A 27,579-nucleotide genomic window follows, 5' to 3' on the forward strand; every position below is an offset into this window, starting at 1 on the left:
GTTCTTGACCATCACCTGCTGAGGATTCATACGATAGGCTCGCATACGCAGAAAGGGAGTTTGAAGTGATAGCTTGGATTAACTTACGAATGGTTCAAGTCCAGCATACAAATCTGTGGCAAATGCAAAGTAGCTGATCAAATATCACCGCCGAGCTCGAATCTGACACACAAAATATGTAGTGATGGTGAAAATCAAAAGAGGTTCTGGAGGTCAAACGACGGGCAGTCAAGCTATGAATGAGTCAGGTTTAATGAGACCCATGGGTATCGAGCAATCGATGAAAATCAAGTGGCCTGACAAGTTTAGAGCAGGGGCAATCGCCGGACCACAATGAACAGAATGTGAAGCAAATCGGAAGAAAGACAGTCAACGGGGCTAAGAGTCATACAGCACCTCTCCCACTCTTTAAGGGAATGATCCAAGCCTTTCTCGGGTTCTCGGTCCCATCATGCAGCCCCCATCCCATCTGCGCGAACCGTTGAGATGGGATTGAGCAGTGTCATACGTATTGACCAGCGGAACCTGATCACACCACCAACTGAGCACCGTACCATCAAGCTAGTCGGCCTCCCTGACTAGATCGGCGGGGAGAAGAGAGGGGAAAGGGAAGTCTGGGGTCTAGCGCAAAAAATACGGCAGCTACAACTGTTAAATCCGCCCCGAAACCCGTGCGGTTAAGGCTGGTCCGTTGGTTTGGAGTAATTGGAACTTCTGCACGGTTTTTACGCGAGGCAACGAACCAATCTTGTTGCCGCAAAGAGCTCTCTGCCGCCAAGACATCGGGGTGAGTCGGCCGATTCTGCGCCGTTGCAAGTCGTTGTGTCTCGGCGCCCGATTTTCTTGGTGAGATCTCTCCCGCCCTGTGTCGTGGCCGGCTCGCACTTCCTGCCATCCACCCTACCTGCGATGTAACGTATAAGACGGAGCTGGTGCGGCAACGAATGAGAGCGAATGTTTCAAGGCCGGCTATCTCCGGTCATTTCGCTAAAGCCGTTGACCCGAATCATTGGTTCTCAGCAAGGGATTGAACCCCTGCAGCTATGAATACTCCCTCATACGAAAATGGGCACAGCAGCAAGAGCGTGATTCTAGCCACATGTAATCTGAGTAAGGGGTTTATCTGAAGAATAAGAAAACGCCTTTTAGACTTTTGGTTAGGCCCTATTCAGCGGCGCACCCCTCTGGTTAGCTAGCATACCCCCTCTGTAGCTGATTTTGCCTAGACTCTAATACTAGCCCTCTACTCTGCTTATTATTAAATTTTTAGTATTTTTATCTATAGCTTATTAATACTACTATTATTAACTATTTTTAAAGCTATTATAATATTATTATAAGAAAAGATTAAATTTAAAAAAGAAGAAGCTATTACTATACTTAGCGCTATATTAGTAGCTTCTATTAGCTTTACCACTACTAACTTTATCTTTTTTAATAACTCCTCTACTATTAGTAAAAGTAATAATATTATTACTATTAATTTTAGTTTTATTTATACTTATATTATTAAGTATAATAATTATAACTTTATTAAGTATATTTATCTTATTTTAAATAATAGATTTCTTTTAAAAAAAGCTACTTATAAAGCTCTATTTATTATCTACTTTACTAATAACTTCTTAGTATATATTATATAAGTAGTATGTAGTTTTTAAGAGAAAGCCTTTTATTAATATACCTATTTATTATACTATAATAATACCTAAATAAAGTAATATAGAGTTTAAGTTTATATATTAAAATGCTATAAAAGCTCCTCTTATATAACTTCTTACTTATAGTAAGTTATTATTTAACTTAACTCTACTTATAGTAATTACTTTATATATAGTATATTTAATACATTAAAGTAGCTTAAATATTATAACTACTATAACTATAAATTCTTTAATACTAACTTTTATTATAAGATATATTAACCCCTCTTTATTAAAGTAATACTAAAAATTATATACTTCTAGAACTATAGTATTTAACCTATCTACTTCTTCATAGCTTTATATATAGAAAGTACTTAATACAATATTATTAACTAGCTATTATAATATTATTAATATCTTTATTTATTATTATTATAAAAAGCTTACTAGCTATATATTAATTAAGTAGCTATTTAACTAATTAGATAAATTAGAGAAGTATTAATACTACTTTAAGTAAGATTTTAAAAGCTATATTATAGCTCTTTTTATAGTACTATATATAGTAGTTACTTACTTTAAAAGCTATTCAATATCCTATTAATAGATTTAATATATAAAACTAATTTGTTAACACAGGTATAAGCGTATTCAGGGGCGTGGTATATACGCCTATGTAGTATAGGGTTATAGATGGGCTTATGTTATGATGAAATGTAATAATCCTAAGCATTTATAGGCATTTATTGTATAGAGAATAATAAAGGAAGTGATGTATTGTGATGACTCTTGTTGTTGTTGTTTCCAGGTTGCATCCTCTAGTAGGCAAAAGTGAGGGGATAGATAATCTGAAACGTAACCTACTAAACTGCTAATTACATAATGTGCTTACGTAACTATACGTATTACATAATCAAGATTATAGTTATAAGTTGTAATAAACAGAGTATTTTTATATAAGGTTTTATAGCTTAAATGTTATTAGTTTATTTTATATAGAATATTAAAGTAAGTTAAGCGTTATTATGATTCTTATATTATTATTATTATTATTATAAAAGAATGTTATATGTTAACATAATTATTTTAATATACTACTTTTTAATATATATAATACTATTAGTAATAAGTAGGCTTTTTAAGTTACTTCTTATTTCTTATCTAATAAAAAAGAATATAATTACAAATAAGTAGTTAATATTTTTATTAAACTACTTAAAAACTATAATATTAAGTATTTATAAATTATTTATACTAATTATAAACTTACTTTTATTAAAGCTTTTAACACTAACCTTACTTTCTATAATATATTATACTTTTTCTACTACTAATATATTAATATAAATATTTTCATTAAAACTAAACACTATTTCTTCTATACTATAAAGAATACTAATAGTAGTATTACTTACTACTTGTAGTTTATTTAGTTTCTTAAAGATTAAAATAATCTTCTTTATACTAATATATAAGATATATATAACTAATAAAAAGCTACTTTTAAGAATATTAACTACTTTAACCTTATAGTTAATTATACCTTTTCTGTATAAATTATACTTTAATATAAAAAGCTAATAGCTTTTTAAACTAATTAGATTACCTATTTTAGCTATACTATAATATTAATTATTAGGTCTTCTTATACTTCTATTAAGTATTAAGTTTACTATTATACTAATAATCTTAAAAATATCTCCTAGAAATTAATAGTTTCTTAAGATTAATAAAATAATAACTTAATATAATATATTAAAATATATAAAGATAAGGCGCTAAGTTAGCTTAATAAAGTCTTTAGTAAAATTAAGTATTATATTTATAATAAAGCATTTAATAACTTTATTAATAAGCTAGCTAAGCTAGTAAAACTAAATAAGAATAGCTTAATATAAATATTAAAATATACTTAACTATAAGCTTTACTTAATTAATAAGTTATATAGCTTACCTTATTACTATATTCTCTAGTTTTATAAGTAATAAAATTAGCTATTATTACTTAAAAAGATTTACTCTTATTAGTTTAAGATTTAAAAACTACTTTAACTTATAGTTAGCACTACTAGCTTACTTCTCTTTAATCCTCTATAAGTTAAAGCTAAAAGTTACTCTTATATTATTAAAAAAGCTAATAATATAACTTCTAAGTATAATACCTCTTATTTTAAGTTTAAGATTATTAATAAAGCTACTAAAGCATTATTAATACTACTATTAACTATACTACTTACTTTTAGTGAAGCTATAACTACTTAAAAAGGTTTTAAAGCTATTAAATATAATAATATATATAAAGCTAATATTAAGTATTATTATTAATCTTATAAAGCTAGTTATTACTACTTTAAAATATATTAATAATATTAAAATAATTAATCTAACTACTAATATACTATTAAGCTTGTTATAACGCTTATTTATACTTATTAAGCTTATTTTATAAGTTAAAAATAAATCTATATAATTAGATACTATATAAGATATGTATAACTTACTACTATTTAGATATAATATTAATATTAATTTTAAATTTAAAAGTACATTAGATTATCTTATTCATAAAGTAGAAGTTAGTTAAGTATAAGAAGTAATAAAAGTAGCTAAACTATAAGAAATTAAATACTAAAACTAGCTAAACTATTAATTTAAATATTATACTTATTTATAGTTACTAGAGATTATATAATATAATAGCTTTTTAATTAAAATCTGAAAAACTAACTATTAAGCTTTAAATTATTTAAATCTAAAGAGTTTTTAAACTATTTAATAACTTAGTAAAACCCTAGCTAATCCTCTAGCTAATCTAAGCTAATTAGAGGCCTCTATTTTAACCGCTTAAGTAAGCGTTTCGCTAGTTTTACTAGTTATTAGAGGCACGCGCCTCATACGCCACAGAGGGGGTGCACCAGCTAACCAGAGGGGTGCGCCGCCAAACGGGGCCCTTTCGGTTCTGCAAGACATGGGTAAGGGCATATGAGGAGGGCTATCATGTCTTGCAATTACCTGTGCTGCCAAAAACGGCGTATGAGGCCGGCTCCGTGTATCGGGGCCGATGGCCCACTTATCGCCGAAGAACAACGGGATCCATGTGTCAATACCACTACCGGAAACTTCGCGAACAATGGCCCAGATCAAGAAACCAAGTCTTCCGTTTCAGTTAAAGAATTGCAGCCAACTGATTATTGAGTAACCCATGAGGACGGGGGATAAGTTGTCCCTATCGTTATGTTTCTCCATCGTCTCCGACGTCTTCATCGTCCTCATTCTCGTCTTCACTTAATAATGGTTCTCAAAGATCTGCCCAAAAGAGAAAAAAAAAACCCACAGAATTATTCAAGAGGTCATCTACAGGGGCCTGAAGCGCTAATATTCTGTAAAAGGCCAAGCTGAATATCGTGTCGTCTTCGCAGAGTCAGAAGCCACAGACCCCTGCTTGGAGGGGCTTTATGGGACCGCTCATTCCTCACCCATCAACATCCCACGTCTCGTCTAACCAAGGCCTTATTAGCGGTTAAACAACGAAGTTCACAGTAATGACGAATGGGAGATAACGAGGTAAGAATAACAACGGCTCAAGAACACAAGGATAAGAGGACGTCGCACATTTCTCGTAACCCCATCTCGAGGTACACAGCCAGCAAGACCGACTCCAGTACGAGGGTAGCTCTTTTGAGGATCAGATAGAGTTATACTGCCCGGTGGACAATTTTGTAAGGGAGTGAAGCGGAAAATGAGGTTAGATGAAGCCTGGAGGATAGTGAAAAGTTTACTCGAATGAGAAGAACACTGACCTTTAGATGAAAAGAGGCGGCGGTGACAGCCGTGACGGCAACCACATCAAGAAGGTGCAATTCAGTCTAAGCATGTATGGAATTTCTCAAAATTCACCAGGTCGGTCGCAAAGAAAGTCAGGCGCTTTCTTTCACCTCACTTGACGCACCGCCAAAGGCAGAATTTTGATCGATGCTACCACAAACAATCCTCACTTGAGGTACCTACCTGCCTTATTGACCAGGACATAAAACGCTCCCACAAAGCCGCTCTTCTTGGTTTCACCACCCAAACAATCTTCAGTTCGGCAAGAAAAAGGAACCCGACAACTCAAAGAAATCGAAGGGAAAAAGCACCCCGTCAAAAAAGCGCCGAGAGTCTCGTCTAGGAACATCACAAGAGCTTCTGCCTCAAGACACCACAAGTATGCCTCACTTTCCTCCGCCAGGAGAGGCTGAATGCTCAACGCCTCGAAATTTCTCGTGATGATGCTGACTCGATGGCAGTGGATGAAACGACGCTGAAGAATAGGGGATCACTGCCTCAGATGAGCCACATCTCGACGCCTTTGCCTCATCCTTTCCCCGCCGCACTGCCTCCCAAGGCAGCCCGCAGGTTGATGGAACCCCCCAAATCAGGATGGCCAGATGCACCACGCAAGAACTTACCTCCCTGGGACCGAGTCGTTGACATCGTCTACCACAAGTACCGTCGCGGAAAGAGGCCTAACGTGGAAGATTTCGCCTTCGATCAGTCCGTCGCCATGTTCTTCGCTGAGCGCGGTCGAGCCCCTGACCTGGATCCCGTATCGCCATTCTTCAGACTGCCCGCTATAGCCCGCTTCAAGATCTGTCAAGATGTGATCATAAGCCACAGCTCGGAGCTCCCGATCTCTCTCACCAACAGTCGCTCGACGAGAGAAGTCTGGAAGGACGACGAGTTCACCTCTCTTGCTAGCGCCATGGAGCCTTTGCAATCGTACTTGCAAGTCTCTTTTGCTCTCCGCGCCGACATGATGGTTTCCTTTTTGATGACTGAGAGATTCCATGTCACGTACTCTCCGTTCGTCAACGCGTACTTCGACCCCCTGGCCACGCTGTGGTACAACAGATATGGTGCTTTCATGCAAGACATCATTCTCGAGCTCGACATGACGCGATTTGGCTTCGGCCCCGGCAAGCAGGCTTACAAGCTTCGTGCAGGAACGATAAAACTTGACACCCTAATCAAGTTATTCGTCGAGACACAGCTAAAGCGCTCTTCATCGCTCAAGAGCCTCGTGCTTCTTTGTCGAAGGTTTTACGGCCAGCGCCCAAAGATTTGCGCTCCGTTGGGTGCTGCCAACTCGACGCCGGACGACCTGATCGAGATAGATGAGCCAGAGGGTTCTCTGGCGGTGCAGAAGGTGGACGACGCCGTGTACTACTGCCCGGACGAGGAGCTCAAGGTTTGTGAGCCGCTGGTGCGAATGGAGTGGATGATCGACTCGATGCGTCTGGCTGGCTTCAGCAATAAGTACACGCACTCCCTGATCCGTCGAATTTTTCCGATTCCCGACGATGCAGACTGCCTCAAGCACCATTCTTACAGAGTTGCGCCATCCTCAGTGTGGCCGCGGATACCTGGACAGTCTTCTTGGATCGATGCAGGACGTGGAAAGTTGAAACTCGACGACCACTCGAGGGAGTATCTTCGCGGTCTTTACTCTCCCGAGGGCGCAATTCAGCTGCCGCCACCCTACTTTGACCCGGTCACCGGCCACATGTCGATGCGCCCGCCCAGTGAATACATTGAAGAACCATCTGCTGCTTACGACATGTATGACCGACCCGAGACCAGAATGACCACTTCTGGAAAGAGTATCAAGAGCTGTTCGACTCCTTCTGACGCCGGTAGCCTGGAGCGGAGAGTGCAGGGGGTCATGAACAAGCTTCGGAGCATGTCCCGATCAAGCCGTGGGACTGAGGCAAGATCCTCGCTGGAACAACACCTGCTTGATCGAGAGTCATTCGAGAGCACACCATTCCAGGCGAGGTCTGCGTGTTCCGATGGCTACAGACGCAGCCCCGTCGGACAGGTCTACATGGGAGGTGATGGCACGAACATCACAGTTCAAAGACCAAGGAGCGAGAGAGCCTCCAGTATGGCCAGCAAGTCCCAGACGTACTGATGTGAAACGTGGGGGAATATCGAGAAACAGCATCCATCAAGGAGGATTTGGCGAAGGGAGTTTTGGAGTTGAAGATCGTGACAAGGTTGGAATTTTGACGATTAGGAATGAGTCTCACCTCGGTGAACCTTCGGTGAGGAAACTTTTGTGAGGTGAAGGGGATGTGGATACCCGATTACGTATTTGTAGGATACCTTGCAGCACAGTGTATTGACGTCAGTGCACCCTGCGCGCTGAGCAAAAAAAGAAAAAAAAAAAGATGTGCATACAAAACGCCTCAGTGACCTTCAGAGAGCATGTTGTAGCATATCCTTTGGGGCTTATTCGTGTAAATCTCACAATCTTACGGAAACAAGAAGATTTAAGATATCTTGGCTTGGCTAGTAGGGTGAAGGAAGATCCTGTCGTAATCAATTTCTTCATAAAAGAAAGTAATAGGGAAGAGAAAAGAAAATTGGGGTATATCCATAAGGCACCTAAAGCAGGGAAACCCCGCGGTTGTGCTGTGCGCTGCTTTGATCTTATCGGGCTGCGAGTACCCCACCATCAATCTTCAAAGCTTTGCCAAACAAACTACCGCCCACGAACCTCTCCTTGCGCCCGATTGAATCTGCCTACGTACAAGCCGTATCATCCGACACAAACCCGTCGCAAAAGATATCAAGATGTCTATGCAACAGGTTCCCAACAACTTCAACGCCGAGGAGGCTGACAACCTCGAGGATGTAAGCCCTCAATCCACGGACATTCATTCCCCAGATCAAATAAGCGATGCGCTGACTCCTCTGCTCTCATGGTCAGATCGAGAAGCAGTTCGCGGTCAAGGGTACGTAAACCCATGTTGTAAATGCACTCCGAGCGAGAAAGAAACAAGCTAATTCGCTCCTGTCCGCAGTCGTCCAGCACATGGAAACATACTGGAAAATCCTTGAGAAGGTCAAGGGCTCTTCGCTGCGCCTAACCAAGATCGACGACGAGATCTACGAGCACCTCCAGACGGACTTCCCCGAGTTCGACCCCGCTGCGACCATCAATGAGGATGAGATGAAGAGCAAGAACGGCAAGGAGCGCTGGAGGAAGTTCATGATGGCCTACGAGAAGAGGGTTGACGACTACAACTTCGGCACAATGGTTCGCTCCAAGCCTGATGTCGAGTACGGCCAGCACGACGTCATTTTCGGTAGGTCTCTTCGCAGACGCTGTCTGCGCTGTCTGAGTGCTGGAGGGCATAAGTTGACTAGAGATTCAGTGCCGCGCATGCAGTTCTACGCCATTGAGATTGCCAGGTAGGATCAGCCAACCCATTTTACCCTACCAAAGCCAAGGCTGACAGTTTATCTCAGAAACCGCAAGGGTCTGAACGACTGGATCTACGAGAAGGCTCAAGCAGGCAAGGCCTAAAGTGCGTTCCGAACAATATCAATTTGTCAGGCTATCGCAAGCATCCGAGTGAATGAGCCGTCAAGATGTTGAGCCACCTTTGTGGCCAACGCATCGCAAGCGAAAGGGATCCTGTCAGTCGCCTCAGATGGGTATCACGAGGCGTTTTCTGGTCTCTTAGAAATGAATTATGAGGGAAGAACCGCGAGCCGGTCGCTGACTGCATAGCATCGCACTCGGCTCTGGATCGCTGCCATGAATTGGAGTTTCGCTCATATACAGCGTACGGCGGATGGGACGCATCCCGTCCAAGCCTCGTTTTTCACTCTCGACCTTCTCGGTCAAGTTTTACGTCAAGCAAATATCAACAAGAATCTTTCATATTCGATGCTGCTCTTTGCAATTGTGACGACACAATACATTGTGTTTTCGGCGCTCTTTCACGACGGGGGATGCCACTTGCGTACAAGACACGGCTTGAGAAGTTTGTGCGTCAAAGAACTCTCTGCAAGGCTGATGCGAGTTCGAGAAACTTCTGTAAAGGTCATCATTCATGGTCCTGTCTTTGATTCAAAGATTTCCGAAACTCAGGACTGTCTCCCTGGCTTTCAAGAACATTGAACAAGACCCCAGCTCTCTGAAAGACATGTTAATGGTCTAATGCTATTGCTACTGATCGCGGAGAGTTCCTTTGCTTCGTTTCCTCTTTCATTCCCAAATCCTACTTTCGTTGCCCTTGTCATGGACTCGGAGATTCTCAACAAAGAATGCCTACAATGCAGCTTCTTACCTACGATTCAGAATGACAGCCGAGTGCTACTTCAAGAGGATACGCTTGCACATAGGCACACAGGCACACCTAGCTGGAGTCCACGATGCAGATATCGTCCAGCCACAAAGAAACTAGCAGGCACCATATGCGCATCTTCTCCCTCCAGCAACCCACATCGAGAATCACTACCCTCGAGGGTAGCACCAACTCGCCATGCTCCTCAAGACCCGCCCAGGTCTTTTCTGCCTGTTCTTCCAGTGACTCTTTCCTTCTAAGCTCTATCTAGAGATTTCTCTCTTCCATCATCTCTGGCACCCCCAAAATCCTGCATTTCCCTAGGCCACAGGACAATCCCATCGCCATGGATCAGGATCCCGATTCACAGCCCCGGGAAACGGCTACCTGGAAGCATCTCTTCGCTTTTACGGAGTGGAAGCACTTGTCAATCCTGGTTCTTGCCGTCGTAGCTGCCTGCATTTGCGCTGCAGTGAAGATAGGGTACGCGCTCATCCTCGGTCAAATTTTCCAGGTCATCGCAGACTACGGCAGTGGCATCTTGGACGACGCCGACGCTTTATCCCAGACGTCAAGATGGTGCGTTATTCTCTGCTGCGTCGGATTAGGAGCACTGGGTGCCAACGCCTCACTCATGTCGTCTTGGATCCTCTTTGGCGAGTTCCAGGCTAGACAGGCTAGACAGAACATATTTCAGGATCTTCTGCATCAGAGAATGTCATGGTATGATTGCCAGGCCGATGGAACGCCTAGTATTCTTGTTCGGGTCGAATCGTGAGTCGTCATCCCGTGAAGCTCCTGCTCCTTGCTGACATCAACTAGACAAATCCGCGATCTACAGATGGCAACGTCTCAAGTCTTCGGTTTCTTGCTTACAGACATCTTCTCATCCATTGCCTGCATCACTGTGGCTTTCGCATTTTCTGCGAAGCTGACTCTTTTCTTGATTATGACGGCGCCCATGTCTGCAGCCGTCATGTATGTGGTAAACCGCAAGCTGGGTCCCGCGATCGAAAAGCAACGGCAGCATCTCGATGACGCTTCTAAGCAAGTCAACGCCTCAGTCAGCGGTATCGACCTGGTCAAGATTTATAACGGCTTCAACCAAGAGGTGTGGCAGTATCACAACACCATCAAAGCCTCGAAGGAGCAGCACATGATTCAGGCTCATTGCAATGCCATTCAAATTTCCTATATGCAATGTTGGATCTCTTGTCTCTTCGTGGGCGGCTTTTGGGTCGGTCTTTGGCTGGTGACGCTCGGCGCCAACGCAGGACAGATTCTTACGACTTTCTACGCGACTTTGACGGCTTTTCAAGGAATAGCGAATGTCATCCCTCAATGGCTCATCCTCGTCAAGGGTATGTCCGCCGGCCAGCATCTCAAGCAGACGACAGGAATCTCTCCCGATAGACGACCGCAGAGAGCGAGTCAGGCCTTGGTCACCCCGGAGACCTGTCATGGAGATATCAAAGTCAAGGAGGTAAAGACGAAGTTCCCTCAGAACCATATCATGGGTATTTAAGTAACATCTTCAGGTGACCTTTGCATACTCGTCGAACCCTCAACACATAATATTCAGCAGAGTTTCGCTTCACTTTCCCGCTGGACAGACATGCTTCGTTGTCGGCAAGAGTGGCTCCGGAAAAAGCACTCTCGGCAGCCTCTTGGTCAACTTCTACGACACCTGGTACGGAGATATACTTGTCGACGGCCGTAACATTGGCACACTGGATAAAGAATGGCTCCGCAGGAATGTCACCCTGGTCCAGCAGTCTAGTGTCATCTTTCAAGGCACCCTTCGCGACAATGTTACCCTCGGTCACCCTGCACCCAACTTCGTCTCCATGGAAGAAGTTAAGCAAGCCTGTGACATGGCACTTCTGCAGTCTACGATAGCAACCTTGGACCAAGGTCTAGACACGTTGATCGACTCCGTCGGCAGCGGTCTTAGCGGTGGCCAGAAGCAGCGTCTTGCCATTGCGCGAGCCAGGGTCAGAGATCCTCCGGTTCTGATTCTTGACGAGGCCACTAGTGGACTAGATCAATCCACCAAGCAACTCGTCATGGAGGCGGTTCGCTGCTGGCGAAAAGACAAGACGACAATCATCATCACCCACGACTTGTCTCAGATTGCGGACAACGACTTCGTCTACGTCTTGGAAAACAGAGAGGTTATCCAGCAAGGCACTCGGAAGACATTGTCAAGAGCCCGAGATGGCCTATTTGCACGAATGGATTCAGGACCAAACGAAACTTGCATGGAGATGAGTCCAGAGCAAGCCGATATGTCGATGGGTGAAGTCAACGATGAAATGACAGAGTCCCAGATTCAGCACATCCCCATTGGAATCGAAGGGTTGCACTCTTTCAGAGACTCTCGCCAGGCTCGCGCTACCAAGAGATCTACTTGGTGCAACTCCATGGAGCTCACCTCCGCCTACACAAGCAAATGGGGTATGAATGCAGCACGTCCAAACTCGTTGACTGGGTTCAGTAGGGCTCTACCTCTTTCGGAGAGCGCTGATATTTCGACCGAGTGGGAGAGTATCAGAGGTTCTTTCTACGACCAGGCCCCCTCCCATCACGATTCTGTCCAAGCCCCGAACCGGTCAAGCATAGCCGCCTTTCAGATCGCAGGTGACGCCACACGGAACTCTCGCGCAAACTCAACTCGAGTACATCGCCAGCCAAGTGCAACCCAGTTCGTCACCTCTGACGATGCCGAAAGTCATGGCACCCAAGACCTTGGCCAGGAGACAAACATGGAGGTAGCCAAGCCTTCATGCACCAATGTCGTGCCCCTCAGTTCTGTCCTTCGCAGTGTTTGGCCAAACTTGTCAGACAAAGACAGGTCCAAACTTATTGTTGGTCTCTTTTCCTGCGTCATCGCCGCTGGATGCAATCCTGCTTTTTCCTACTGCTTCGCTCGACTCCTCGCCACTTTCTGGGAGGATGGGAATAGACTGGCTGCCAGCAAAGAGTGGGTCATCTACATGATCATCATTGCAGTCATCAGTGGTGCTTCGATGTACCTTGAGCGATATGCCATGGAGGCTGTTGGTCAAGCCTGGATCTGCTCTCTTCGCCTCGAGGGACTGAAACGCATCCTTCAGCAGCCAAAGGCATGGTTCGACGGAGACACGAACTCCGCGCGGCGCATCAGCGAGTCTCTAGACCGCGATGCAGAGGAGATGAGAAACTTGGTTTCTCGCTTTGCACCAATTGTTCTGATGGTGACTGTCATGGTCGCGGTGTCGACACTCTGGGCTCTAACAATCTCTTGGAAGCTGACGCTTGTAGCCATCGCCACGACACCAATCATCCTGGCAACCGTCAAGATCCTTGCTTTCACCAGCGCCAATTGGGATTTGACTTGCGATGAAGCTGCGAGCAAAACGGCATCTTTCGTGAGAGATGTCCTCGTCAATATCCGCTTCACCCGAGCATTTACATTAGAGAAGCACTTCAGTCAGCGGCACGCCAAGTATATCAGGACGATTTACGACTTCGGAAGTGAAAGAGGTTGGAGAATAGGCGCGCTGTTTGGTCTCAACCAGTCCATGAACTACTTCGTCATTGCCCTCGTCTTTTACTATGGCATCTACCTCTCGGCTGATCAGACCGAACTGTCGCCTGCCAGCCTTCAGCAAGTCGTCAATCTACTCCTTTTCTGTGTCGGCCAGGCAGGCTCGATGGTCAACTGTATTCCGCAACTCTCAGTCTCGCAAGCCGCCGCATCACGCATGATCCGTCTTGCTACCTTGCCATCCGAGAAATCCGAGACAGACGATCGCCGAGTTCTCAGCACCCTGTTTCCAATCAATATGCGCAACCTCGAGTTCTCATACCCATCGCGCCCCGAGCACCAAGTTTTGCACAATATTTCTCTGCAACTTGACCAAGGAACTTACGCGGCAATAGTCGGTCCTTCAGGATGCGGCAAGAGCACCATTCTTTCTCTGCTCCTGGGAATTTATCAGCCATCTCGATCGAACTCTGCCGGCCAAACCCAGATGGCTCATTTGACCTACGCAGGAGTCGAGTTCAACCGAATCAGCAAATCTCAACTTTGCTCTCTCGTCTCTTACGTGCCGCAGACGCCGTTCCTCTTCCCAACCTCGGTCTCGGAGAACATCGTCTATGGCCTTGCAGATGCATCAGACCTGCGCCATCCCAACAACTTGCAAAGAGCTGCCCAGGCCGCGGGCATCCACGACTTCATCATCTCACTCCCTCAAGGTTACAATACGATGATCGGCGATGGTGGACAAGACTTATCTGGAGGTCAGGCCCAACGCATCTGTATTGCAAGAGCCATCGTCAGAAGACCACGTCTATTGATCATGGACGAGCCCACTAGCGCACTGGATGGACAAACTGCGGATTTCATCAGGCAGACTATCGGAAGAGTGTTGAAGGATCAGGTAAACAGCGGTACGAGTGTCATCGTTGTCACACACAACAGAGAAATGATGCGCATGGCTGATCGCATCATTGTTATGGAAGAGGGTCAAGTGGTCGAGGAGGGCGGATTCGATGAGCTGCAGCTCAGGGGTAGTGTGTTTCCCAGACTCATTGAGGAAGACCTCTAGATAGAGCCAAGAGTCTTTTGCAACTTGCAACTTGTGTGTATATACAGTTTATAGTCAACATCACTCCCGTCCAATGTGTTCCGCTTGCCAAGATGTGTTTCTGGAAGCTTTCCTTCTGTACATCCCCATCTTCTGATGCATTCAGAGAACCTACGTCCGCAAAGCACCACCCCCTTTGTCGCATACAGTTCACAGCCGCACATAACTCAACGCAGTCTAGCCTCTACATCGTGATGAGTCGCCCACCTCAGCCCTCGCCCTCATCGGCCAATGACACGTCCTTCAACCACCCATCCATCCCCCACGCTCAAGAGGCACTAGAAGATTTTTTTCCTTCCTCTTCCGCCACTTGAAGAAGGAAAGAGCAGGGTAGTTACCGCTTGAGCAGCTTCCTCAAGGACTGAAGACGCGCCCCTGACCGCTCCGGCTTTTCATCCCAAGCTGTTGAAGGGAGAGACGAGACGCGGCAGAACGCCTGGGTTGAATAATATTCACCGACCCTGCCTGAGAAGCAAACTTTTCTTCCTGCCAACCCATCCTCACTCGCTTTACCATCGACACTTCCCCATACTCTATTCTCTCCTTTGCGTCGCTACATTCGCTATCTGTGAGCGAGATCAGCTAGCTCTCACTCTGAGTTTGACTATATCCTGTCGAGCTGTCTCCTTTTCAACAGTTCTCAGGCTTCCAATATTACCTGCGAGTTCCAATTTCTCACGGACTCGTCCTTCACTTTACAACTGCCAGCCCAGATCGTGAGTGCTGCCCTTCACCCCCATATCTCTCAATTTAATCTGACATCAGAAAAACGCAGGGAAACTTTCATCTCTTAAGTCTGTTCAAGATGGAGAAGATCGATCACAGCGGTCTTGCCGACGGCAAGACCATGGGCTACATTGCCATGGTTACGGAGACTTCCAAGTCTGGCCGTCAGCCTCCCGTATCAGCTTCCAGTGACTCGGCGTGGAACTCGGGCGGCGCAGTTGCAACCCGCGGAAGGAAGAAATTGAGTAAGTTCAGCTTCAATACGATTTGACTTTTTGAAGTAAGTCACTTACATGAGAAACTAGCCACGGCCACTGCCGAACCTGCTACCACGAAGACTTCCAATGTTGCGACCTCTGCTACCGCAAAGTCCACGAAGTCCGCCGAAATCACTTCGTCATTCAAGACAGTCACTAGGCCTACTACAGGTGGATCAACTCTGTGGTTCACGGAGCCGACTACTTTCGCCACGACTTCGGCTTCTGCTTCACAGACGGCGACCAGCGGGCTTGCAACCCCCACCAACAGTGGGGTGCCAGCTCCGGAGGCCAGTGATAACAGCGCGCCCAACCCGCAGTTAATCATTATCATCCCCAGTGTCGTTGGTGGAATCATTCTTTCGCTCATCGCCATTGCCATTCTCAAGGCATGGTGTCGTAGCCGTGAAGCGGTCAAAGATGGCAACGCTCGCCTGGCTAACAGCAGCCTTGGTCGGTGGGAACCTACATACGGCGAAACTGCGCACTCGCCGTCCGCGGACGAAGGTGCCTTCCCTTTTGGTCATCGCGCCCCTTGCCCACTTCCTCGTCCGGAGGGCATGCAGAACGGAAGCGCTCAACAGAACCAAGATGAGTACCAGCTTCAGGACCTGACCCCGACTCAGTACGGCGGCGGAACGCAGACGGAAATCTTTCCAGCCTATCAGGATCGTGGTTCGCGTTCTTATCCTCAAAGCACCGTGGGTTCCCAGCGCAACTACATTGCTTACCAACCTCACCCGCAGCACCAAATCCAGCTTCAACCGGCCGAACTGCCCGGTGACAGCTATATTCAGAGTCCGACTACTGCTGGACCATCTATCCAGAGTTCTCCTTCGGCAACGACTTACATCCAGCCTACTTCTACTACTGGATCCCCCGACCAGGCTACTCCTACCGATGCCTACCCTCAGAACCCGCCCGCTGGCACGTACCACCAGACTTCTCTCACTGGCACTTACATGCAGGCCGTCAACCAAAACTAAGAACATGGTTCGCGGAAAGACCGGAATTCTTCGTTCATTCACCAGCGAACTACCGGCATAGGAAGGCTGACGAAGAAAAGGCGATGAGCTGTTGGATTAATTCGACCGAGCGTACCAAAAGTCCTCGGTACAATTTGTTGGATTACACACAAAAGGACACGGACGCGCGCAAAAGAAGTTTTTGTTTTCAGTTATTCCAGGTAATGGCGGGGGCAAGGGGATGAGGAGAATGGAATAAGAGGTTCTGAGGTTTGGTCAAGAAGAGAGGATTGGTCAGGGCATTATAAATAGCCAACAAGGATCAAGGAATCTCACCGATGCCGTGGAGCATCGGGAATAACAGGGTTTAAAAAAGTCATTAATCGCGTCTACTCCACGTAAGCTTGGCACATCCAACGTGGATGTGACTTTGATTTTGGGTCTTTGCCGACATTTTGCCATCTCGGTGATCTCACACTAAATCTCACACCGTGTCTGTGTCTGCTTCAATCGGCTCTCCAACGGTAGGCTCCCCAGACCAGACTGGACCAGATCAGAACGGACCAGCTTAGCATCATCACGACTCCATCATTCAAAGGCTAGGAATAGCCGGTAACCGATGCACCACTCCGTCTCAAGATGACGCCGTCTCTGCGGCTACTTGAGTCTTGCGCACTCGCCCAGACCACCCGGGAATAGGATGGGAACGAAAAAAGAGTCGAGACGTAGATGCCGGTTCATTCCCAGATTGGTTAGAGATGGCGGGGACAAACGGACGGACGGACGATTCAGGCACTTGTCAAAGCAGCTCGCTTGCTCATGGCCATGCGACCACCCCAGATGACCCCCGGGGTCGACTCTTGGCAACGAGACGACCCCGTCACTAAACCCACGCGGGTTTCCATGCCCGTGGTTTGGTTTCGGTCTGGCCCTTGCCAGCATCATGAGAGAAGCAGCAGCCGCAGTCTGTCTGTCTTCGATGTCGATATGCCAGTTTGAGCGAAGTGGAACAACCTGGCAAGCCGTAAGTGTGACATTGGCGGCATGGATGGACCGTCTGTTGGCGATCTGCGACTGCATCTACCATCAAATTTTGGTTCCCGCCATCCCCTAGACCGGGACAGCAGCATCAGGCAGGATGACGAGCGATGACAACCTGAGTCCTGAGCGAGCTAATTAGCAGCGACCCCGAGACGCGCCCTCCCTGACTGAGGCTGATGAGGTGGTGTCGCTGCACGCGGGCTGATCCTCCCCGCGTCGCTTCGCTTCGCTTCCCTCCCCTTCCCTTCGCTCCGGCAAACGGCAAACACGGCCGGGTCAGCACAACACATCATGTCGAGATCCGTTTCGCTGAACTCGATATTACCAAGATTCGCGGGGTACCGTCCACAACTGCGCATCCGAGGCACAGCACAGCGGACCGGGATACGATTTGCGTTGGCCTGTCGCACGCAGACGGCGGACGAGGTCGGAGACCGGCCTTCCTCCCGCCTCGAGTTGGGCTGAGCTGAGCTGCCAACAATCGCATCTCCCATCTGCCATCCGGCATCTGGCATACTCGTTCTCCAATCTGCAGTCTCCAATCCCCATCCGGGACCCTGACCGCCTACGAATACGGATAGGTGCCAGCGGTGCCATGCTGCCAAGGGGGGAAAGGAGCAAGGAACCAGTCGTGTGCAGATTGACCAGGCCGGGCTTGCCAGGGTAGGGCACAGCCAGCCGGGTCCCTCTTCTCTTATTCCCGCTCACCTGGCCGCATATCCGGTCCTATAATATAACATCCTGCCACGCCCTCGATGCAAACTCCAGGAACGTCACTTGCCTGCTTCTCTCGGCTTTTGCGCACCCTCTTTTTGGATCTCATCTGTGCACCGTGTGGAGGCCGGTCATGGATTCCGGAATTGTCAGCAACTTACTTGCCTGCAGATACTTAGGTTTCTGATCAGGCCGCTGCCGCCGCCTTCGATATAGCCCGTCGTCTTTGCACTTCCTCACACACCTCGGCAACAATGACGAGCTCAAGCCACGATATCGAGAAGGCGCCCCAGGGCTCTGGCGCAACGGGGCAGTCACCCTCGCTCCTCCAAACCTCTCTCCAACCTGGCTCGGAAACCCCTCCTCTTGACGAGAACAGCCCCATCACCTACCAATACCTCACCTTCGAATCGGTTATTCCTGAGCCAGCTTTTCTCGAGTCACCAGAGTCACCACCGCTTCCACCGGCCCCGGATCTCAACCGCTTCTCCAATCCTCTGCAATGGCCTCACAGACGCAAATACCTAATGTTGGCCCTCTCATGCATCGCCACCTTCTTGACAGCCTACACTGCTGGATCCTACTCGCCCCCGGCCTCCATCATGGCTGCAGACCTGGACACAACTCGTCTGGCAATGCTTACCGGTATCACCACATTCTGCATAGGTTTCGCCCTCTCGCCCATGGTTCTGGCCCCCCTGTCAGAACTCTGGGGTAGATATCCCGTCTTCATCATATCCGGTGTGATCTATGTCATATTCCAAGCCGTCTGCTCCGTGGCACCAAATCTTGCCGCTATGCTCATTGCTCGCTTTCTGGTGGGCGTGGGCGGCTCCGTCTTCAGTTCTGTCATTGGCGGCGTCATTGCGGATCTTTGGGCAAAGGAGCAGAGGAATACGCCGATGGTATTTACCGATTTCCCGTGCCCTGGGTTCATATTAGTAATTAACATCACCCCAGGCCATCTTCAGCGGTGCAGTCTTGGCCGGGACGGGGGCAGGTCCATTGGTTGCTGCCATCATGACCAAGCGTATGGGAGCCACTGACCCGACCATGGCATGGGTTTGTCTCCCGGCTGTTTCTGTTACACCATACACGTGCTAACCAATATCAATCTAGAAATGGATCTTCTGGCATCAAGTCATCATCGACGCGGTTCTCGTCATTGCTCTTGCTGTTCTCTTCAAAGAAAGTCGAGGCTCGGTCATTCTCTCCAGGAAAGCTAGGTTCATTAACCACTGGTACGAGCAACTCGAGACGGCTGGCCACTACGGCGTGTGGCTAGAGGACACGACGAACAACACCAACAACACCACGACGGATTCAACTTCGGATACTGATACCCAAGGAGGCTCATGCTCCGGGCAAGAAAAGTCGTCTACAACGTGTCGCTCAAGTCCACGATGCTCAACACAGCTGTCGCCGCAAAGACTTCGCTGGCTCGTAAAGGAGGACGAGGAGAGAGCTTCTGTCGCCACGATGATTTCCGTCTCCGTGTCCAGACCATTTCTCCTCCTTTTCACGGAACCTGTCGTCTTCTTCTTCTCCCTCTGGTGTGCTTTTGCCTGGGCTGTCTTGTACTGCACATTTGGCAGCATCCCACTGGCATTCTCGCGAACGAGGAATTGGGATATTGAGCACTCTGGGTACTTCTTCAGCGCCATGATCGTTGGCTCCGTGGTAGCCACCATCGTTGGAGTCCTGCAGGATGAGCTCCTAAAGTTGCCTCAGTGGCGTGCCGATGTTGCCCCAGACAATTTGTCTTCATTCTGGCTCTTCATGCGACGACGCTTACCCGCCGAGGCACCTGAGTCGCGTCTTTATTTCACTTGTATCACAGCCACCCTGCTACCCATCGGTCTCTTCCTCTTCGGATTCACTGCTCGCCACGAGGTTCATTGGATCGCTCCTGCAATTGGCATTGCCTTCGCTACGTGGGGTATCTATTCGGTCTACCTGGCGACATTCAACTATTTCGCCGACATTTACCATAAGTTCGCTTCCTCGGCATTGGCGGCGCAGTCCTGCTGCCGTAACATCTTGGGCGGAATATTCCCCCTTGTGACCGGTGCATTATTCCGAAATCTCGGCGAGGCCCGTGCTGGGGCACTGCTCGGCGGCATCGCCACGGGCCTGACCCTCATTCCTTGGGCGCTCGTGTTTTTCGGTGAGAAGATCCGGGCCAAGAGCAAGTTCGCCATCGTGAGTACTCCTCATCCTTCTGCCTCTGAAACGTATGAAGCTAATTCCTTGTGAAAAGAATCTCGAACCTCAAAGATGAAAGGCGCGACTATCTACTTGGATGATAATAACGACATGTTGGTCGCAATCGGCACCATACAGGTATGCCGTCGATTTGACGATGTGATTTTGCATAAAAGTAAATGAAGATACCCAAGACAAGATTTCAAGCCATGTCGATCATCTGCACAGCAACGCATTTTCTATAACATCATCATTTGCAACGACTTCATACTGCATATCTTCAATGTTCGTGGGCAAAAAAGTTCCCAGGCATTTTGAACCAACTTCATGAGACTGGGTTCCCCGCCTTACAGACCAGATGCGAGTATTAGATAGACACATACATAGATTCCGATAATGCAGAACTTCTCTGTGAAGGCCATACAGGTGTCTAAAACTGTTCAAAACCACTGCTCAATTGTATATACTCTACGAGCGCCTGAATCACATGCATTGTCCTCCAACCCATATCCACGAATCGCTCAGTCCACATCATCAGCATTCGTATCCGCCTCTTGCGGAACCGGGCCCAAATGCTTCTTGGCCTCGTCGAGAGCTTTGGTTTCGTCATGGGCGTCCTGTTGCTCCTTGTCGGGCGGCGGCAAGTCTCCGGCCTTGGGCCCATCAGCATCCGCCTTGAGCGTCCCGTCCTCGTTTACGTCGGTCTTGTAATGGATGGTGAAGAGGACCACGAGGTAGACGTCGCCGGTGGAACGGTTCCGGAGAACATATCTGAGCTGGTGTGAGCGCTTCGGCCCTTCTTCCCTGCAAAGAAGTAAGAACGACATGAGAAGTGAACATAAGAAAGGTTTCCTCGTTTCCAGGAATGGCGTGCCATGGCGTAGTGTCGCTGAATTCCGATCCCAGTTCCAATTCCAAAATCAGTCCCAGGGGAGGGGACTGAGTACCATGAAAGAATCAAAGCGGGGTAAAATCGCAGGTAAAACACACAAGAACGGCCAAGCCTGGAAGAGAAAAGGGGTAGTCAACTCACCTCAGTCCCTGTCCGTCCCAGTACTTCATGATGGCAAGCTGGAAACCGGGCAAGCGAAGAGCCAAGTTGGAGAAGTCCAGGTACGGGTTGAAAAAGTCCATGCCGTACGTCTTGCCGTACTCAAACACCCACTGTTCCTTGCTGTCTTTCCTCAGCGCCCACTTCATGCGCTCTTTGGACGTTGCGGGCGCACCGACCGTCTCCCGCATCTCCAACCCGTCCTCGTCGCCTCCCTCCTCAAACCAGAGTCCTCCCTTCTCCTCGTCGTAGGTGCCCGCACCCGCATGGATTACGTTGAAGGAACTCAGAGCGGGCCCGTAGAGGTACGGCGTGTCCGCGTAGGCGTCGCCCTCCAGGCCGGGGTCGATCCACCATTTGACGATGTTCATGGCCGTGTTGAAGCCCGGCGGCAGACGGTCCCTGATGGGGTGGTCAAAGTCATTGCCGAACTGGAGGTCGGCGGCGGAGATGCCCTGCTCCGAGGAGCCCTCGGGCTTTTTGGGCGTGAAGCGGAAGGAGATGCTGTACTGGTCATTGTTGCTGGAGTGAGGCTCCGTGGAAAAGTAGGATGAGGTCGTTGGTGATTTGCGGGGGAGGCCGGCGTAATTCTGTATGCGGACATTGAGCTCAATGTCGGCGAGTGACGTGCTGATTTTGATGGGCTTCGGGGTGTTGACTTGGACTTCGGTTTGTGAGTCTGCGTCATAGTTCGGGCCGGCCGTCACCCGTAGGATGTACTTGTCTGACATGGTGGGTGAAGGGGAGGGGTCTTATTTTCGGGTAATGAGTTTGGTCCTGCTCTCCGCCGTAATCAAAGGTGTTTGCTGATACTGACGGCGATGAAAGTGAATGCAATCTCAGTCCGGACGGGGATGTCGTCACAAGACAAAACGTGTGAATCCGGGGACTGTGCTGTAATGTTTCAGGATTCCAACCAGAGCAAGCCTGAAGTTTGCTGTCTTGGTCCGGGACCTCAATGAGCAAGTCAACAGCAAGAGTAGACTGATTTAGCCGCGTGCTGCTATCGTGAATGAAGTCGCGATTGGGACGAGGTTAAAAAAGTAAACTAGGTGTCGTCCCAAGATGCGGAACTTTGGCGGCAGACAAAGTTCTGAAGGCGGGTTTACAGCTGGGTGGTTCAAGTGTGAAAGTCAAGCAACGCCAGGATCCTTGCTCACCACCACCACTCTTCTAAGGCGGAAGGATGCGCCAAGTTTGGAAGGCTTAAAAAATGGGGGGAAAGCGAGCCGCAATGACGTTGAGATGAGAGACTAAGGGACTGCCACTTCGCGTACCAGTAGAGAAATGGACCGACCGTCTGGCTGTTTCCTGCCTTACCTCATCCAACCAGAATAATTGCATGTGAAACAATGAGGGGTGGCGTTTTGAATGCCATTCGAGCTGGACAAGATTGTAAAGTTTTCGTCATTACGTCAGATAAAAGCGGGAGCAAAGAAGCGAAGAAAATCAGCAGGAAATAAATTCTCGCATGGCGCTAATCTCACTCAACATGTGTTTTGCGGGGTGGGGTGGCGGGGTCGAGGTCAAGCTGTTTAGCTCAGTTCACAACGACAGATTGCGACACTAATCCTGGGTAGCAAGCTCTGTAGGAACGACCTCTATTTGAGCGCGAGAGCTGACAAGCATACCGTATTTTAGAGGCGTTACTGAGTTATTCATTCCCCATCTCTAGGCTAAGATGTGTAAATCTGTAACGTTCGCATCTGCAGCGAAGCCCGCCAACTCATTACACGGACACAACACTTCCACGTCTTCTTCGATGCCATGACTCTCAACAATCTTCCGCCTGGGGCTCACGGTGTAATGAACTCGTCGATATTGACCCTTTCAAAGAAACTTATGTGACCAAATGTGACCCAGTATTGCGCAAGTCTGTCATGGGAAATAAGCATAAGCTGGGACTCAATGTATCTGTCTGGAAAGCAAAGAGCGGTTAGCATATATTCATCATCGACGGAGTGAGGACGCTGGCACTAACCTTCCATGAAACCGGTTCCAGCCACATGTCCCTTGCTCTTCACAACTCGTGTGCCCTGGAAGGGAGGTTCCTGGGCTAGCCCTACAAAGCCTGCCTCGCCGAGGTCGTCTGCAACGAAGGTATACTCTCCCCTGGGCACATTAGGGTCCCCGGTGAGCTTAATTGCTTCCAAACGGCCTCGGTGTACTCTCGCATCCGTACGTCGGCGTGTCCACTCGTCGTCCGACTCATCAGCAGAGCGCACCAGACCAAGCTCCTCGTCAGATACTTCTTCGTCGTCCGGCTGGTTGATCAACAAGAACTCGCAGCCGTGACCGCTGTAGTCGCCTACCCAAATGCCGCGCCATGGCTTGAGCGGTGTCGGCGTGTAGACGATGGGATCCAGCGTCGAGTAAGTGACAACCTCCTCGCCGATATGCACTCCTGGTAGGCCTCGCGCCGAAAGATTGGCATGAATAGCCCGTATCAGGCCGGCAGGGCCCGCGCCGACAAACAGCCCCGCTGCCGGCGCACCGGCCATCTCCATCCAATGTCTGATGCGGAAGGCTTGGTCAGAAGCCTCGGCTCTTCGAGTCGGCAGATCTGTTGGCGTGAGGTCGTCACCGTGCAGTCCTGAGACAACGCCTGCCACACGATGGCGAGCCGGAATCGCTGGAGGAGGCCAAACATTGCCATATGGGAAGAGCGTTCCCATTCTCGAAGTGGCCGTGGCTGCATCGAGCGGCCGAGCCAGGAGGAAATTGCTGAACATGGCATCGGACCGGTCGTTAATTACCATGGGTACTTCAGCGGCAAAGCGATTCTTCATCGCCTCATAAAAGTTGCGCGACTGCTCTCGGTAATTCGGGTAGAACTGGAGTACCGGTTTGTCTAAATGGAGCTTGACTTTCGGCTCGAACGCATGGATCATGACGGTTGTATCGGCAGGCCAGTGCTGGTATGTAGTGCGATTGCTGATGGCCAGCAGCTGATACCCTTCAATGCATCCTCTCCGCGGGTCGTACCTCACGACAATCATCTTGCCCATGAGGTCGCGGTCGCAGAACCAGATCTTGTATTTGGGTAGAAACCATCTTGGATCATGGGCTGTGTACAGCTCGTGGTAGGTACTACACGGGTACGGTGTGTCGAGTTTTACGCCCGGCACGTTCGTTTGCACCCTTTGATACCAATGGACGTCGGATGCGGCGTGGGCATGGAGGCTACGACAAGTCTCGGAGACAATGGCCAAATCGCAAGGCGACAGGTATGCGAGGATTGAGTCTATGAGTTCAGAGGGCAGTGAGAGAAGTAGGCAGCCGTCGGCTGGCGGAGGATAAACGTCTAGCAAATGAGTTGCAAGTTAGATGGCGGTTGGACAAGGAGCTTAGTGTGAAAGACAGCGTACCAGCAGGCGTCACGTTATTAAGTCCAGTTGGAAGCGGGTAATAGTCGGTCTGAGGTGATCCAATTGTTTTCCGGCGGTCCGTAACATCGCTTCGCAAACCTTCGTCGGATACGTATGGTAGAATATAGAGGTTCGACTCAACTTCCGGGTCGATGCCGCCGTAGTTGCTACTCGAATTTGAAGTGGTACTGGGTGCTGGGGCAGCGTCGTCGGAGGCCGAGCTGGAGGCGGGAGGAGTAGAAGCCATCTTGTCGGATGTGACCATGTCTGGACAGGGACAAAGCAAGGCAAGGAGTCGTGTGCCACACAGTCGGCAACCGTTGCCGATCAGGGCGAACAGCGTCGTGCGATGTCCAGGGCAGGAAGAAGGTTGGCCAAGTAGGTGTTATGGCTTTCCTTTCCGGATGGACTAGGCACAGCTTTATGGGGACGACCTTGGAGGCGAGACCAGCCAAAAGGGGGTGCTGGGCGTTCGTTGGCTTTGGTGGCAGGTTGTTGAGGTAGGATGGTGCAGGTCGTCGGTTCGATCGGTCGGTCGGGCGGTGGTTCGAGGACGGGTGGCTTATCAAGGTGTCAAGTCAACAAGTCATGGAGGACGTGGTCGGGCAACAATGATGCGTGGGAGGCGTGGAGTCGTCAGTGTTGGGGTCATGACTCCAGACTTTGTGTCTCCACGTCTCCGTCGCCGTCTCCGTCTCCGACGAGCCGGGGTGAGGGTGTGAAGGTGACAGTCGTCGTCGCGGTCGGACCAGAGGTTCCCTTGGTCTAGCAATCGGTGGTGGTTGCTGTTGCAGCAGCTGTGAAGTCCCGGTTACGGCATGCCAGGAGCCTGGTAAGGTGTGCAGCTGTTGTCGGGGCACGACTAATGCAGTGCCCGGCGGATGGGATCTGGTTCTCGGAAGAGGAAGGCTGCTCGGGGCGTTGCATGAGGTGCAGCGGTGCTAGCTGGGGTGGAGGATATGCATGCCGGTGGTGGTGCTGCTGCTGCTGCTGCACCTCTCACTCACTGGAAACCAGCCCGGGAGGATACGTTCCCGTCAGCTCCTCACCGGGCTGGGTCACAGCGCACGGGGCACCGGGACCCGGGGGCAGCAAGATTGCGGGGAGCCTTTTGGCCATATTGGATGTACGCACATGGTTGCGTTCACACCTTACCTACCTACCTACCTAGTACCCTACCTGCGAATACCTAGCCGATACTATTGCCGGTAGGCGTACGGGAGTATGCCGGCCTCCAATTGAGGTACGTGAAGCTTGAAGTTTGCAGTCGGGCGTTGAGCTCCCCTGACAAAAGAAACAAGCCCCTTGCCCCCTTTCAACACTCCAATCTCAACCTCAGCTCATGGCTTGAGTACCCTGTGAGCTCTCGCTTATCGGACGTTATGCCCGATAGATGCAACTGGGCCTAGCCCGGCGATAACGCCATCGATAAGCCTGGTCCTGTGGTCCTCTCGCGGTGCATACAGCAGCTTGGAGCAACACCACGGTGCCTGTTGCCGCCCTTCAGGCTGCCATTTGGAGACTTGCTCCCAGCATCCAGCAGACTGAACGAACATCTCGTTCTTATCTCGAGCCTGGATCCTGTTCCATCTGATGCTCGTGCAGCTGCAGCCAGTCAGTCGATCCACAACCTCGGCGTGGCCAAGCCGGCGGTTCTCTTGTCGTGCAACCAATGCATCGTCAAAAGGCCTTGGCCAAGCCTGGCTTAGAGGAACCTTTGCGAGTGGAATATGGAGAGGAACCTTTGCTGAATGGGAGTGAGAAACATCCATTGGTCCATGTCGAAACTGGCCCAGTCTCTTTTGTTCGTCCGTCTGAGATGCAACTACAGACGTATTAACGCATAAGGGACCAGCCCCTATGCATATATATGCATCTAACGGTGTACATACAGGTCAGCGAGAATGTTCACCAGCCTGCCCAATTAGGTAGGTAGGCACCCAAGACATGGCGGGGCTCCCATCCACGTCTCCTTCCTCTTACCACTACGTCGTCCGCTACGCTACGGCTCACTTCATTCCAATTCCCTCAGATCCAGCGAATCTCGACCCTCGACCCTAACCACTTTCACCTCAATCCAAGGCTGCCTGACCTTAACCTTGCCTTACCTCCCACTTGAAGCCTCGCTTCCCACCGGCCCTTGGGTTTTTCTGACCAGGCTTAATTACGCTTATCCTTCGTTCTGGGAATCACATCATTTTCCCTAGCCTCGCTCCAAAAACATCCATACCACGCCCCTCACTTGGCAACCATATCTGAACCACCATCCAACGTCAGAATCGACTACCTTCTGGCAGTCATCATCCGCTGTCAACGTTGCCGTGCAGTCGGCCTCGCCGCCGGCTCTCCCCACCACAACACCTCCTTCACGACGGACGCGCCTTGCTCCAACAGCTCAGCTTGCTTGAGCACCTTGTCACATCGTCTCGTCTCGCATCAACGCGTGTGACACTCGCAATCCGATTTTCTCGGGGCTACCATAAGTCATTTAGCCAGCAATATAGTCGCTCGGTGTCTTGGAATCCCGGCCATTCGCTGTAGCCGTTGCCGGAGTGCCCACTTCACCTCCAAGACCGCCCAACGTCTCCTTCCTACTTGGTGATAGCTTCCGTCCGCCACTGGAGGGCTGCCCTACCAACCCCGACCCGACCTCTTCCTGTCTCCGGAGCGCGTCAAGACGACACGCCTGAACTTCCAGACCGCTTTCTGCAGTTCCGACCTTGGAGGACCACCGGAACCTCGGAATCCCGCCTGACCAGCATCCTGCAGGAAACCATGTCGTCCTTGATCCCTCTCATCAGCGACTTGCTTCCCATGATCATCTCATCCTCCTCGGTTCACATCACAAAAGCAAC

The 27,579-nt window shown here is 49.0% G+C and overlaps 7 protein-coding genes across 7 annotated transcripts; 5 read left to right on the forward strand and 2 right to left on the reverse strand.

Annotated features, from left to right (window-relative positions):
- Positions 1-5,925: 5,925 nt before the first annotated feature.
- Positions 5,926-7,596, forward strand: COL26b_003776 (uncharacterized protein; the record flags this gene model as incomplete). Its single annotated transcript, XM_053176667.1, has 1 exon — positions 5,926-7,596. One exon carries the CDS (start codon positions 5,926-5,928, stop codon positions 7,594-7,596), a length of 1,671 nt encoding a protein of 556 aa, XP_053039277.1.
- A 665-nt stretch (positions 7,597-8,261) lies between these two features.
- On the forward strand, positions 8,262-8,997 carry COL26b_003777 (uncharacterized protein; the record flags this gene model as incomplete). The annotated part of the gene is made up of 5 exons (XM_053176668.1): positions 8,262-8,321; positions 8,398-8,422; positions 8,492-8,776; positions 8,846-8,882; positions 8,940-8,997. The coding sequence occupies 5 exons, from the start codon at positions 8,262-8,264 to the stop codon at positions 8,995-8,997; spliced, it is 465 nt and encodes a 154-aa protein (XP_053039278.1).
- Positions 8,998-10,109: 1,112 nt separating this feature from the next.
- COL26b_003778 (uncharacterized protein) lies at positions 10,110-14,358 on the forward strand (the record flags this gene model as incomplete). The annotated part of the gene is made up of 3 exons (XM_053176669.1): positions 10,110-10,537; positions 10,586-11,246; positions 11,302-14,358. The coding sequence occupies 3 exons, from the start codon at positions 10,110-10,112 to the stop codon at positions 14,356-14,358; spliced, it is 4,146 nt and encodes a 1,381-aa protein (XP_053039279.1).
- An 844-nt stretch (positions 14,359-15,202) lies between these two features.
- COL26b_003779 (uncharacterized protein) lies at positions 15,203-16,366 on the forward strand (the record flags this gene model as incomplete). The annotated part of the gene is made up of 2 exons (XM_053176670.1): positions 15,203-15,368; positions 15,429-16,366. 2 exons carry the CDS (start codon positions 15,203-15,205, stop codon positions 16,364-16,366), a joined length of 1,104 nt encoding a protein of 367 aa, XP_053039280.1.
- A 1,988-nt stretch (positions 16,367-18,354) lies between these two features.
- COL26b_003780 (uncharacterized protein) lies at positions 18,355-20,356 on the forward strand (the record flags this gene model as incomplete). Its single annotated transcript, XM_053176671.1, has 3 exons — positions 18,355-19,005; positions 19,061-19,162; positions 19,220-20,356. 3 exons carry the CDS (start codon positions 18,355-18,357, stop codon positions 20,354-20,356), a joined length of 1,890 nt encoding a protein of 629 aa, XP_053039281.1.
- A 470-nt stretch (positions 20,357-20,826) lies between these two features.
- Positions 20,827-22,087, reverse strand: COL26b_003781 (uncharacterized protein; the record flags this gene model as incomplete). Its single annotated transcript, XM_053176672.1, has 2 exons — positions 20,827-21,109; positions 21,339-22,087. The coding sequence occupies 2 exons, from the start codon at positions 22,085-22,087 to the stop codon at positions 20,827-20,829; spliced, it is 1,032 nt and encodes a 343-aa protein (XP_053039282.1).
- A 1,245-nt stretch (positions 22,088-23,332) lies between these two features.
- Positions 23,333-24,971, reverse strand: COL26b_003782 (uncharacterized protein; the record flags this gene model as incomplete). The annotated part of the gene is made up of 2 exons (XM_053176673.1): positions 23,333-24,423; positions 24,725-24,971. 2 exons carry the CDS (start codon positions 24,969-24,971, stop codon positions 23,333-23,335), a joined length of 1,338 nt encoding a protein of 445 aa, XP_053039283.1.
- Between the last annotated feature and the right edge of the window lie 2,608 nt (positions 24,972-27,579).

This window comes from Colletotrichum chrysophilum (assembly GCF_026319265.1).
Source record: "Colletotrichum chrysophilum strain AFK26 chromosome Unknown scaffold_22, whole genome shotgun sequence".
Taxonomy (NCBI): Eukaryota; Fungi; Ascomycota; class Sordariomycetes; order Glomerellales; family Glomerellaceae; genus Colletotrichum; species Colletotrichum chrysophilum.